Source organism: Ovis canadensis, chromosome 7, assembly GCF_042477335.2.
Source record: "Ovis canadensis isolate MfBH-ARS-UI-01 breed Bighorn chromosome 7, ARS-UI_OviCan_v2, whole genome shotgun sequence".
Lineage (NCBI taxonomy): Eukaryota > Metazoa > Chordata > Mammalia > Artiodactyla > Bovidae > Ovis > Ovis canadensis.
Genome location: NC_091251.1, coordinates 64,121,477 through 64,135,215, shown reverse-complemented (window position 1 = coordinate 64,135,215; position 13,739 = coordinate 64,121,477). Strand labels below are relative to the sequence as shown.

Genomic DNA, 13,739 nt, shown 5'->3' with positions numbered 1-13,739 from the left:
ATATTTTCAAAATCTATTTTTTTCTTATCTTGTTTTCAAATAAGTAAACTATCATATTTGGCAATTTCTCTTGATCAAATGACAATTTTAAATAATTTAAAATTAGCTTACCGAAACTTCTTTTTACCGTGACTGTGGCATTGTTTTAAAATCTGGGTATCACTTTGTTAATCAGTTTTAGAAGACACAAATATAGTGCTTATATTGTATGTTGCTTTAAACTATTTCATATGAAATTTCTATAGAACTTATTTGTCAAAACATTTAAGAACTGAGTCAGCAGCTGCTTTTTGTAAATCAGATGTAATTTATAGAAAATAACTTTGCTCCAGTTTAAAAGTTCAAAATCTGAAGACATTTCATTTTTCATATATCTATTTCAAATATGAAGTTAGGGCATTTATAACCTGAATGTTTACTTGATAAGCACTTTCCCCATAATTATCAATATTCTCGTTTAGTGAATCATACATTGCTAATTTCTTTTTCATGTATTTTCAAATTCAGGGAGAATATTCACATCTCTTGCTCAAGTTTTACATTCATTGGATACACTTTCAACATTACTTTCTCTCATTTGTGGAAAGCAAAAGAACAGGATTTTTATAAAGCATGGAGATTTATACACAGTCATGTTTTCTAACTGTAAAACTTTATTAAACTTTTGCCACTTTGTTCAAAATATCATCCCATATAGATAATTTTTGTAAAAATCTGTAATGTATTTTTACCAAGATGTTTTTGATCTCAACATAAAGTATTCTGACATTTGAAACTATTTCTTTTCATATCTGATAAATGTCTAATTTGTGTATAAAGTATCAAGTATCTTGCTTGAGTTTAATCTTGATGCCTATCAGGGATCTGTATGTGATTTTAATATTGTTTTCAGAATTGACAAGAATATTTCATCTGCTTCCTATACTACCCCACTCCTAAAATATATATCCTTTGTATAATACTAAGAAAAAAAGATGATCATATTTGAATTTACAGATGTATAATTTTTTATATTAAATTATGATTATGAGCTGAGGAAGGCACAAATTTGGCATAATTATTTAGGGAGAGAAATACTGGCTTATACAAACTTGTACACATCTGCCATATCTACTCCATTATCATATCCTGGCCATGACAATTTTTTAATATAAATATCCCTTTCTACCTTATCAAAATGTGATAATCTAGACCATGTCTAGTTTGTTTTTAATAATAGCTTTATTGAGGTATAATTATCCAACTTGTTTTATTTTAATTAAGTTGAAACTTTCTTCTCTTGCAATGATATCATTCTTAATGTAAATATACCTAGTAATCAAAAACATTCACTCATGATGTACTATACCTGGTTTATAATAAAAAAGTAAAAAGAACTGTTTTGGTTCTTTCATTCTCCATAGTATTTCAGACAACATGATTTCGTAGTAACACTATAAATGTTTTGAACTTTACTACAAAAATGAAACACAGAATATTTTTAATGATTAGCTATATGATTTTAATATTTAGTTCAACTGAATTTAGAGTATTTCAGGATCTGAATTTCCAATAATTTCTTGTGATCCTTTCAGAGAAATTATTTTTTATACAAAACATACATATGTAAAGTCACTCATATATTTTATCACATTCTATAAAGCATCACCTATTAAACTATCAGTTTGATACACATTAAAAAACATGTCCATTTAAAAAAGCATCATGATGAAATATGAAATTTTCATTATCACAAATTCTGTTTAAATTTTTCAAACCTTTGAAATCATTTGTTTGAGTTACAAATATTTAATTTCATTGCTTTTTTGCAAAAAGAATGCACAGGAAAAAAACTAAAGACAAGGATTCTCTGGAATAAATAATCCAATCACAATTAATTACTCACCACTAGACTACTTTTAAAAGACTCAGCTTTAGAAAATCTGTGCCCACCAGGTGAAAGACATACTTTAAAATTTGCATTTTGTTCTTGGATGGGCCTATGCTCTATTAAAATCATTTTATTAGAAATAGGTGGCTGCAATGAATTATAATTTTAATTCAATGGCATTTCCTTATTTTATTGCACATGCTTTATATTACTAGCTTCTGAAATTTCTAACATTTCATTTTCTTGTCTTTTTCACAATTAAAAAAAATTCTTTATTTAACTCTAAATTTCACAGTAATTCTACTTTAATAGTGTCAACATCAGATTTCATTTTAAGTAGCTGAAATTTTTTTTATGCCAAACCTGTTACTCTCTCCTATAATTCTGATTAACCTTTACATTTACACGCATTTCACTTCTTCTAAACAATGGACCACTTGAGTTTTTAGATGTTATATTTAAAGAATTTTTAGTATAAATTTTAAATACACTTATTTTTAATTAATACATTCAGTATTAATTATTTAACATTGAATATTAAGTTATAATATTTAACAAACAGGTCTACATAAACGTTTGTATGAAAAATACAAGAATCAATTACTATAAACAACAGAAAACTATATATCAGATTTCTAGACCAATGTGGTGAAAAAGGTAGTGAAAAATTTTTTTTATATAAACAAGTGAGTAACAATAAATTTCACTGTTTTCAGTGAAGAAAGTATAAAGCTTCCTGGTAAGAACATTTCATCACATCAATCTTATTTATGAAAGGTCAAATATATTAATAACTAACATCAGTATTACTTACCTTAGTGCTCTTAATAATGTTATAAAAAAATCACATAGATTTATAATTAATAATAACTTTCCCTTTTACTTAGCAGTAACATGTGAAGTTACAAGCAATGAAAATGTGTCACCTTCCCTCATGACTGAGCAAGGACCATAAAAAAAAAAAGAGAAGTGAGACCTTGTATTTATATTACCTATGTTCATGACTCTCAGGGTCACAGAAGGACAGGGCTGGATGTTGTCTTTAATTACAGCTTTGAAATTATGCTCATCATGGATTACTTTGCATTAATTTTTATTCTTAAAAATATAAATGAAAATGTTTATCTGATTATTGAATTTTTTTGAAGCCCCCTTAAATTTTTCGCCAGAGGTGAGGCTTATTTGCCTCACTCTAATTCTGGCCCTGGCTGGGATGCTGGGGTTAGGAGGAAAGAGGAAAGTAGGGATGGTGGTCTAGAGAAGTAAATCCTTAACTACTATTAACAATCAGTCATAGTTCAAAAAAAGACATCAAAATATAGTTATATTAATAAATAATAATATAATAAATAAGAGATTAAATAGCTGAAAGAGTTGAAAATGGCTGTCTCTAAAGACCTGAATGGAAAAGAGTGAAGATAAGTCACTACTTTTATGATAAACTATCCACACAAATTTTTAACTTTTAATTTGATAAAGATAAAATGTAATTTTACACAGTCTGAAACTCTCATGTCTGAAAAACTTACAAAGCCAAGAAAAAAAAAACCAAAACATAACACAAAAGAATAACAAAGACCTTAGAAATTCTTTATGGATATCCCCAAGCAGCCTTAAAGGAATAGACTAACTTGTCATTTCATTAATGAAATAACAGGGAACCCCTATTTTTATGTGTATGTTTGAATTGAAAAAAAAATATTTTTAAAAAAGAGAGAAATACTTTTTCGTGTGAACCTACCACACGAAAGCTGATATGATTTTAAGCTGATATGCTTAAAATATTGGATTATAATTTTTTCATGTCTAATTGTCCTACTAGATTCTGACCACCTTGGGGACAGGGAAATAATTTTATTAATCTTTGCTGTCAATACAAATTTCTAGAACTTGCTATCAAGTGTTCCCTAATAGCCAAGGAAGGAAGCAAGTAAAGAGAAAGGCATCTGTACCTAACTTCTCTCTCTTAGCCTTTACTTAGTTATAATGAAACTAAACTAACTCTAAGACTACAGAGTTATGGTATACATATAGTGAGGATATGAAAGCAGTAAAATGTTGCAATTTATACAGAGTAGCAGAACAGAGGCTGTTTTAGAAAACTACTATATAATATGAATTCCCATATACAGTCTATATACTATGAAAGGAATTAATTTTGATGGAGGAAATGTAAAACTATACAAACAAAAATATGACAACAGGAAAATATTATTGAGGTATAACACTGATTCCACTTCAGTGTATCAGATCAAAACCTTGAAGACTGATTCAAGCTATCCACCATACTACATGTGTACTTAAATGCCTGGGTCTATTAAGGGACTATCCACAGCACATATATGCTTGAAAGAAGTACCCACACCAAAACTGTTCTATGTAGCCTTCCATGTAATATGGCTTCCTTTAACTCTGCTTACGGCCTGCTAAATTTTTATCGTAAGCTTTTTTGCTTTTAATAAAAAAAAAAAAAAACTTCAGGAAGTTGGTTGATGTATGAAAAGGTTGGTTTTACTTGACACAGATGCAACTGGGCAATCAAAGGAAAGTTAAGAGTCTGATGAATTTATTCAACTATGAATACATTAGGAAAGAGTCCATGGATGTTAGAAATTATGAATTCATAGGTTTTCTTTACGTCCATGCCTTTACATATTCGGAAAAAAGAGAGGCAAACCCTGTTATCCCCAGGGCATAGGGGCCAACTGTGGCTGGGTGACAGAAGAAAACATTTCTATTCTACAGAGCCAGCTTGAAAACCTCAGAACAACAGACAACATCACACCAACCCCTACCACCCACCACTAGGATGAAAAGAAAGTGAAAGTGTTAGCCTCTCAGTCATGTCTGACTCTTTGCAACCCCATGGACTGTAGCCTGCCAGGCTCTTCTGTCCGTGGAATTCTCCAAGCAAGAATACTGGAGTGGGTTGCCATTCCCTTCTCCAGGGGATCTTCTCAACCCAGAGACTGAACCCACATCTCCTGCATTCCAGACAGATTCATTACCATCTGAGTCACCAGGGAAGCCCACTAGGATAGCAAACATCAAATAATAAGCAACAGCAGTACTGTTGGAAGAAAGGCAAGAGTGCAAAGAGAGAGAAAGAAAATCTCCATGGCTCAATCTCACAAAACAAAGACTAAAGCTGAGTGTGGAGCAAGGATACTGAGAAAAAAAACCCTCCAGTAACATAACTTCCACATTAAGCACAAGGAAATACTATAGGAATTGAACTTGGCAGTATATGAAGGGTAGCTGTAGAGATAAAAATAAACTCAAGTCAACTCACTACTGCTGCTGCTGCTGCTAAGTCACTTCAGTCGTGTCCGACTCTGTGCGACCCCACAGACGGCAGCCCACCAGGCTCCCCTGTCCCTGGGATTCTCCAGGCAAGAACACTGGAGTGGGTTGCCATTTCCTTCTCCAATGCATGAAAGTGAAAAGTGAAAGTGAAGTCGCTCAGTCGTGTCCGACTCTTCAAGACCCCATGGACTGCAGCCTACCAGGCTCCTCCGTCCATAGGATTTTCCAGGCAACAGTACTGGAGTGGGGTGTCACTACCTTCTTCCAACTCACTACTAGCTGGCTCAAATCTCACACTAATGGCCTAAGATGAGAAAAGGCATGCCCATTTTCAGATACTATTTATCTTAGTCCAACACATAATGCTTTGCTTTCAACCACACATTCACAGAAAATGCAAGGGGAAAAAAAATGTAATGTCAGAAGACAAAACAATCAGCAGAAAAATACTTAGATATAACCCAGCTATTAAAACTACTAGAAAGACAATTTTAAGTCATTATGATTACTATGTTATATGCTTTGGTAGAAAAAGGAGGAAATACACATGATCAGATGGAAACTTTATCAAAAGATCAGAAACTCTAATAACCAATGCAAATGCTAGGGAAAATAACCTAAGCAAACCACAATGACAGAAATGAAATACAAAAATTTTTTGATGGGTTCATCAATAGACCTTACACAATTAAAAAAAAAAGAATCAGTAAACAGGTCAATAGATAAAAATTACCCAAACTGAAACACTAAAAAGGAAAAAAAAAAAAAAAGAGTATGGGGATAGGTGAGGTGGGGAGACTAGAACAGAGCATTTAAGAACAGGAATTAACATCAAATGGTATAACATGCGTGAAACTGAAACCCCAGAAGTAGAAGATACAGGACAGGGCAGAGAATACCAATCAGGATGAATGTCAAAAATAAATAGATAAATAGATAAACATATAAACAAACAAATGAACAAACCAGACTTAAGACACATCATGTTCGAACTGATAAGAACTAAAGACAAAGACAAAACCTTGAGGGTAACCAAAGAAAATCATACTTACGTACCCACGTAGAAACAAAGACAAAAACTATAGTAAGACATTTCATCAGAAAATATGCAAGCCAAGAGACAAGAAATGATGTCTGTAAACTGCTGAAAGAAAACAGTAAATCCAGAATTCTATACTCACCAAAATTTATTTTTAAAAATGAAAAACAAAAGATTTTTTTGAAGGAAAAAAGCATGGAATAAATAATTACCAGTAGATCTGCAACATGAGATATTTCAAATGAAGTTGTTTAGGCAAATGGAAGGTGATACTGGACAGAAACCAGTAACTACATAAAGAAAGAGCAAGAACTAGAAATGGTAAGAATAAAGGTGAATACAAAAATTGTTTAAGTATTTAATTGCTTTAAAAAAGACTATTTAAAACAAAAATAGTAACACTGTATTCTGTCTTTGTAACCTGATTAAAAGTAAAATATATGATAACATTAGAAACAAGAGCACACAAAACATCGACATCAAGAATAAAAGAGATTATCACTGCAGACCCCACAGACGTCAAAATAATAAGGGACTACTACAAACATTTGTATACATATAAATTCATAATAGATAAAATGTATCAATTCCTCAAAAATACAAACACCAAAATAAACCAGTAACCAAGAAATCATATATCCAGTAAAGACATTTATTTGTAGCTAAAAATCTGTCAAACAAAAGAAAGCTTTCTGTAAAAGACAGCCACATGGGAGAAGGCTGGTACTGCCTAGGTTTCACTTATTTACTCTACAACATAGAAATGCTACTCAAAAAATAAATGTTGAACCTACCTTGCTTCACTTTTACTCAGAAAGAGACAAGCTATATTATGCAATATTTTAAGAACTGACATCAAGAAAGCAACTACAAAAGCAAAATTATTTCTACACTCATACATTAGACTGCCCAGTTTTGTTGTTGTTTAGTTGTTAAGTCATGTCCCATTCTTTTGTGACCCCATGAACTGCAGCCCAACCAGTCTCTTCTGTTCATGGCATTTCCCAGGCAAGAGTACCAGCATGGGTTGCCGTTTCCTTGACAGGGAATTGTCCCAACCCAGAGGTGGAACCTATGTCTCCTGCAGTGCAGGTGGATTCTTTACCACTGAGCCACCAGAGAAGCCCAGACTGCCCAGTAAAATATTTATATGATAACTCTGAGTATATATTCACATCGCCTGTTTAAGATAGCTAAAATGTATTCAAAATACTTCTATATTAAAAATTATTTAAATCTTCTTGAGTCTCAGAAAATAGAATTTCCTAAAAAGATTAATTTTCCAGTCTGTTAAATATGTGATATTTTAATGATTTCATAATTTTGAATTCATAAAATTATCTCCACTGCTTACTAATTGAAATAAATAACAAGCATGTGAAAGGTAATAATGTCTTTGTCAAAATAAACCACTTTATAATTTTACTGAGTTAGATATTTTTTATATTAATGAAAACAAAAATCTCAATTTATTTTTCTTTGTGATAACATGACAATAATTCCTAGGGATGTACACACACTGAATTGAAGTTTTATAAATCACACCAGCAATACTTTCAATTCTATAAATCTTTAAGAGGTAGGAAATGCAACATAATTTACCTCAGACACAGATACTTGATCCTTCGTGGGAGCTTCATTTTTTAATCTTGAAAACAAAATAAGTATTGAGTATTTAATATTACGTTTAACCAATATAGAAACAAGAAACAGATTTTTTTGCATGCTTAAAATAATTTAAATATAGATCCATATTAATGTACATTTTTACTATAACAGTAAATTACCTCTATAATAAATACTTTAAGGGAAAAATAAAATGCACAAGAATAAATAGTAGTTTCAATATATGTCCTAAATAAATGAATACAGATAAATATTTCCTTCTCTAAAAACAAGAGCACTTAAGAAATGTTCTCCATGTTAAGTACAAATTCAAAAAAAGACAACACATTAGCTATGTGACAAAAAGACATTACTCTTTAAAAAATGAAAGCAAGTTTATATGTCTAATATATATAACATGCATCAGTATTTACTACTAAAGGACTCAAAAAGTGAGAGAAAATAAATATTTTATCTATTATAAAGTTCAAAATAGTAATGTCACTTCAATATATGTTACAACTTACTTTAGAGGTGGTAAAATTACAGAAATAATTTAGAATTTTGAAGGATGTATTCTCTTAAAAATTCATAAGCACAGCTCAAATATTAAACATAAATTTGTAAACTTTTATTTCTAAAAAATACTAACTATAACATTACAATATTAATAAAGGCATATGTCATCTATAAAATCTTTTTTTAATATCAATTTAACATTAAAAACTAGCTTTTCCAAGGGATCTTTGTTTTAAATTGCTGATAAATAAATATTTGGTGATATATTTAACAATTTTAATCTGAATATGTAGAATGTCCACCTGATCAGAAATGCTATTAATAAATAGTTAAGTGATTCATAACTTAATAAAGGCTTAAACTATACTTAAGGATTAACATATTCAACATAAGCAACAACTATACTGACTTAAATTTCATGGACAAAAATGAAATCATCTAGTAGGACAGACATTATCAACCATCCTAAAAGCTAAAGACATAGTTATTTAATGAAATATGGAGTTGGCTAACACCCCTCCTTGTCCATTCTCCAAGGGCACATTTAAAAAACTAGGTTTATAGATGCTATTTTTCTAGATATTAATAACTATGCAAAATTTCTTAAGCACATTTTAGTTATTACATGAAGATGTAAATAATTTAAAATAGGACAAGTCCTTTTAGCTGAAGTACTATATGGCAGTATTTACAGTAATTTTCAACTAATTCTGCTTAAAAAAATCTAAATGAATAAAATTTGCACCGAAAAGTGACAAAATACATAAATGTCTATCATTTCCAGGTTAAAGGTTTTGTAATTCTCTCGGGTATTTAATTGTGAACAAGAGTATTCATACAGGTGAAATAATATCAAGTGTAAAGTACAACATCATTGCTTTAATAATATATAGGGAAAATAATTGTTTTAAGAATAACAAGTTGAAGTTGTAAGAAAACATAAAAAATTTTGGTTTCTGTTGGAAGAAACTAAAAGTAGATATTAATTGATTTTTTATTTCTAAATATTTAATAATTTTAAACTCAGTTTGAAAAACTGTTAAGTTATTATAACTATTGGTTATAAAATAGTTTAAAAATATTTCATAAAAGAATTCTCCTTTTTAGCTTATTACCGGAAATGTTACCAAAGACTGATCTCAAATTCTTGCAAAAGAAACATTACCATGCTAATCATTTTCATATATAGCTATTCTAATAAACTGATTTTATGCAGCAATTAAAATGAAAGCTATTAAGCATGTGTTACTATTATTGTTGGTACTGCAACTGGGGAAACTGAATTTTCTTAATATCTCTGCAAAAGAGGTTGGTGACAGGTTTTTATTACTCTTCATTTTACTGGCTAAGAAACTGGTAGATGAGGATAAAATAAATTACTGAAACAACTAGCAATAAGAGGCTTATGTTCCCAATCTTGTTTTGTGGCTTTAACCATATTGGTATTCTGCTTAAGGGACAGAATTGTAATAACCAGTGAAAATATTAGAAAAACAAATCTAAAAAATTAGAAAAAGCACACTACATAAAATTTCTTTGAATTATGAAATTCATCATTAAAATGTACACCACAATCTTGTAACTACAAAAGCATACTTGAGATCAACAAATTTTTAAACAACTACTAATACATCACTAACATTTTGAAAAGAAAAAATTGTTCTTACCTTTAATCTTACTTAAAGATGCCTGCTGAAATAGTCATCATTTGAGATATTCAATTGCTTGGTAGAAGACAGTGAAATTTGCTAAGCTCAAAGTTCTGAGCTAATGACCTGCCATTAGATAATTATACTTTTCACCTGTGAATTCTGCAATATTTTTAAATAAATTTTGCATAGCATTCAAAACAAACACTATTTAAGATTCCAATGTTAAGGGAATAGAAGGACAGACTGGTCATCATGAATTTCAATAACTACCACTACAGATCAAGAATGTAAATGGTTTTTCTTTGCTATGTAAACCTGCTTTCCCCTTAAAGTTCAAAATGAAATAAATGTCCCTACTTGCAATTTTCCTGCAGATGACATGACCAATCCAAAGTTATAAGTAAATTACATCACTGTGTTCATTTGAGATTTCATTCACTATAAACATACCATGAAGTAAAGGGAAGTGTTATAAGGGGGGAAGTGCTTGTATTCATCTCTGTCAGATCACATTCTTTTCTTCTAACACTGTTTAAAAGTCAAAAATTTTATTACTGATATTTAAAATGCAATCTTTAAAAATATTTGTAAGCAAACTAAAAAAGGAGGTTTACAACAAGCCAGTAGTAAAGTCAACCAGTTCTCAAGAACTTCCACTTACGTATTCACTCTAACCATCACACAAATAAAACATCCAGTGCACCACTCTGATAGTTCATTCTAAGAGGTGTTAACAGATGTGTGGAAAGGATGATCTAAACATTTACCAGGTCGCACATATATCAGGTACTGTGCTAAGAGTTCCAATCCAAAGCTGTCAAGGAAATGCGCTGAAGCGAATGTTTACAGAACTGTGAAGTGTTCAAAAGGGCTAGACAAAGGACTGAGACATTATGAAGGGGAAAGATGCAAGAAAGCAGTGAAGATACTACAGTGAACGTGGTTTTGCAGCAGGAGCTGAGGCTAGCAAAGCAGGGAAAGGCAAGTCAAGGCAGAGCAAAAACAAAGGAATATAAGACAAGATGACGATGATACAATACTGAGTGATCTCATGACTAGAAGGTAGGGAACAATAAAGAGGAGTCAATGACGCAACTCAAGAGATAGCAAGGACTACTTTAGGAAAGGTCTTGAGTGTCACAGTAGTGTGCTAAGAACTTTATTCTAAGGTTAATAAGAAAGTATGATCAGATTTGTGCATCAGAAAAAGGCAGTATCAGAAGAGGATAAGCTCGTCAGGGAGCTCAGATAAGAGACATTTAATGACTGACAAAGGAACAACAAAGTGGCTTTTTTTTTTTTTTTTAATGAAAACATGGGTTGCAGTTTTTGACTCAAAAAAAAAATAATGGTTGGACACATAAAGTTGTCAATGAAAAAGCCACAGAAATTGGGAAGTCACACAGCATCTCAATTGGGCTTCCCTGGTGGCTGTAGGTAAAGAATCTGCCTGCAATGTGGGAGACCTGGGTTTGATCCCTGGGTTGGCAAGATCCCAAGGAGAAGGGAACGGCAACCCACTCCAGTACTTTTGCCTGGAGAATCCCCATGGACAGAGGAGCCTAGCGGGCTGCATTCCATGGGGTCTCAAAGAGTCAGGCATGACTGAGTGACTAAGCACAGCACAACTACAAATAGTTTAAAGTCACTGGCACTCCTAATGCTTGCTCACTCAGGTATGATCAGGCAAGAATACTGGAGTGGGTTGTCACTCTCTTCTCAAGGGGATCTTCCTGACCCAGGGATTGAACCTGGGTCTCTGGCATTGCTGGCAGATTCTTTACCGTCTGAGCTACCAAAGAATCCAGTCTTACTAAAGAGTCTAATTTATGCCTAATTTGTTTGCTGAAATGTCCTACTGCCCATGTATCATAGAAATACTACTCTAAGACTGGGAAGCTAGATTTAGATTCTGATCCCAATGTTACAACTATACCAGTTGTTGCCTACCCTTCTGGGGAAACAAAGGGCCTTCACTTTGAAGCTCAAGCCCATCCATATACTCATGGAGAGTAAACAAGGCAGGAAAGTACATTTGGAACCACAAGCACAATCAGGGAAGCAATAGACTATAGTACTTTTCAGTTTAGTCTCTCAAGACAGATGACCATAATTTAAATTGAGGTTCTTAATAGCTATGTGACTTTGGCAAATGACTTAACCTGTATCTCAGCTGTCTCATTCATAAAATTGGGACAAGAACAGTGTATATCTCACTAGTTCGTGAGAATTAAACAAATAAATGTGAAAGACATAGTGTATGTACTCAGTGTCAGCTATTATTACAACCATGGGTTGAGGTCAGGAATCAATCTTACTGTCTAGAATTTGAGTGTGCAACACAGGCTCTTCAAGCTTTTTACCTAAATAGCTTCTATGTTTTGAAATTCTTCTGCCATACTTCCCCCATCCTCAAACAAAATATATTAGGTATTCATTTTCATTGCTCATTCATCAATTTACTCTAGTATGAAATTATCTACCCTTTTCTAAACACATGGGTATGATGTGGTCACCAAGAAGATAAGAGTAAAAAATCATTTTAGGTAGACAGAGGAAAGAACCAGGTAAAGACAAAGAATTAAGAGAAACAAAATACTGATATGTAATAAAATGAAGCAAAAAATAAGACCATCAGTGGAGGCAGATTCTAATACCTATTTGGCCTATAATTTTACTTCATTTTTAAAAAATTTTATGGCAATATTGAATTAGGCCCTGAATACTTGTAATGCATATACAAACTATCCTCAGAACCAGAAAAACTGAAAAAATGGTAGTAAACACAGAAACGCTGATAGAAGTCGGCAGAGTTTGCCCTAAATGAAGGACAACACCAAATCTCATTTATCTTTCCTTTTCAATGGGTCTCCCATCATTTCCTGATTAACAGCTATCACAGACAGAAGTCTGAAATGCCAGAAACCACTGTGTTTTGATATACAGCTTCTACTTATTAACTTGCAATTATATACCAGAGGCAAGTATATTGTACTCACTTTGAAAAGGAAACCCCACTTTACAGTTACTAAAGATCTGATTTGAGATAGTAATGAGATAATAACATCCATGGTAGGATAAAATAATCTAAGGGCATGACCCTTTATTATCTCCAATCCCAGTTATATTTCAAAAGTTTAGAGAAAGAAAAAAGCCCAAAATAAACTCTGTGTATCTGATAGATGAAATCAGTTTTTTTTCCCCTACTAAACCAAATATATGAAGTACAACACTGACAATTTTGAACATTTAAAACACCTAGTAACTTGGATTATGATCAGTCAATAATTCCTCCAAGTAAGTTCAGAACTTCACAGGAAAATAATGGAATGACTCCTTATAAATTCAATGGGAATAAAGTTAGCAGAAGTAAACATTTTTAAACAGATATATTATTGTCAAATATAAAGCATTTTTAAAAGGGTGCCATTCTGCTTCTAAAAGTACTATTTGTTTGCATTTATGAAAGTTAATGACACTGGTTTATCTGACAACAGTATAATAAAATGATATTTCTCTTTGGAACAAGTCCAGATTCTCTTCTGGTTCAGCATTTCACAAAAATCATATAATGTTATATATACATGTGTTAGGGGTTTAACTATGAAATCAGTTTACTGTGTGGCCCTGTGAAGATGTGGATTCAGTGTCTTCATTTCCCATTGCCCAGCCTGCAGTTATTCTGGTGGCACAAACTGTATCTTTTTCATGTTTCAAATTCCAGCACTTGACAAAGAGTCTTGCACAC

General features: G+C 32.0%; 1 protein-coding gene across 10 annotated transcripts in view; it reads right to left on the bottom strand.

The window, feature by feature from the left end:
• The window catches only part of ZNF280D (zinc finger protein 280D), a 127,826-nt gene that overhangs the window by 16,108 nt on the left and 97,979 nt on the right, over positions 1-13,739 (bottom strand). For all 10 annotated transcript variants that reach the window (XM_069596422.1, XM_069596419.1, XM_069596421.1 and 7 more), the window contains one exon: positions 7,818-7,863. In XM_069596422.1, the coding sequence (XP_069452523.1) occupies positions 7,818-7,863 (46 nt within the window). The remainder of the gene's footprint in view (positions 1-7,817; positions 7,864-13,739) is intronic.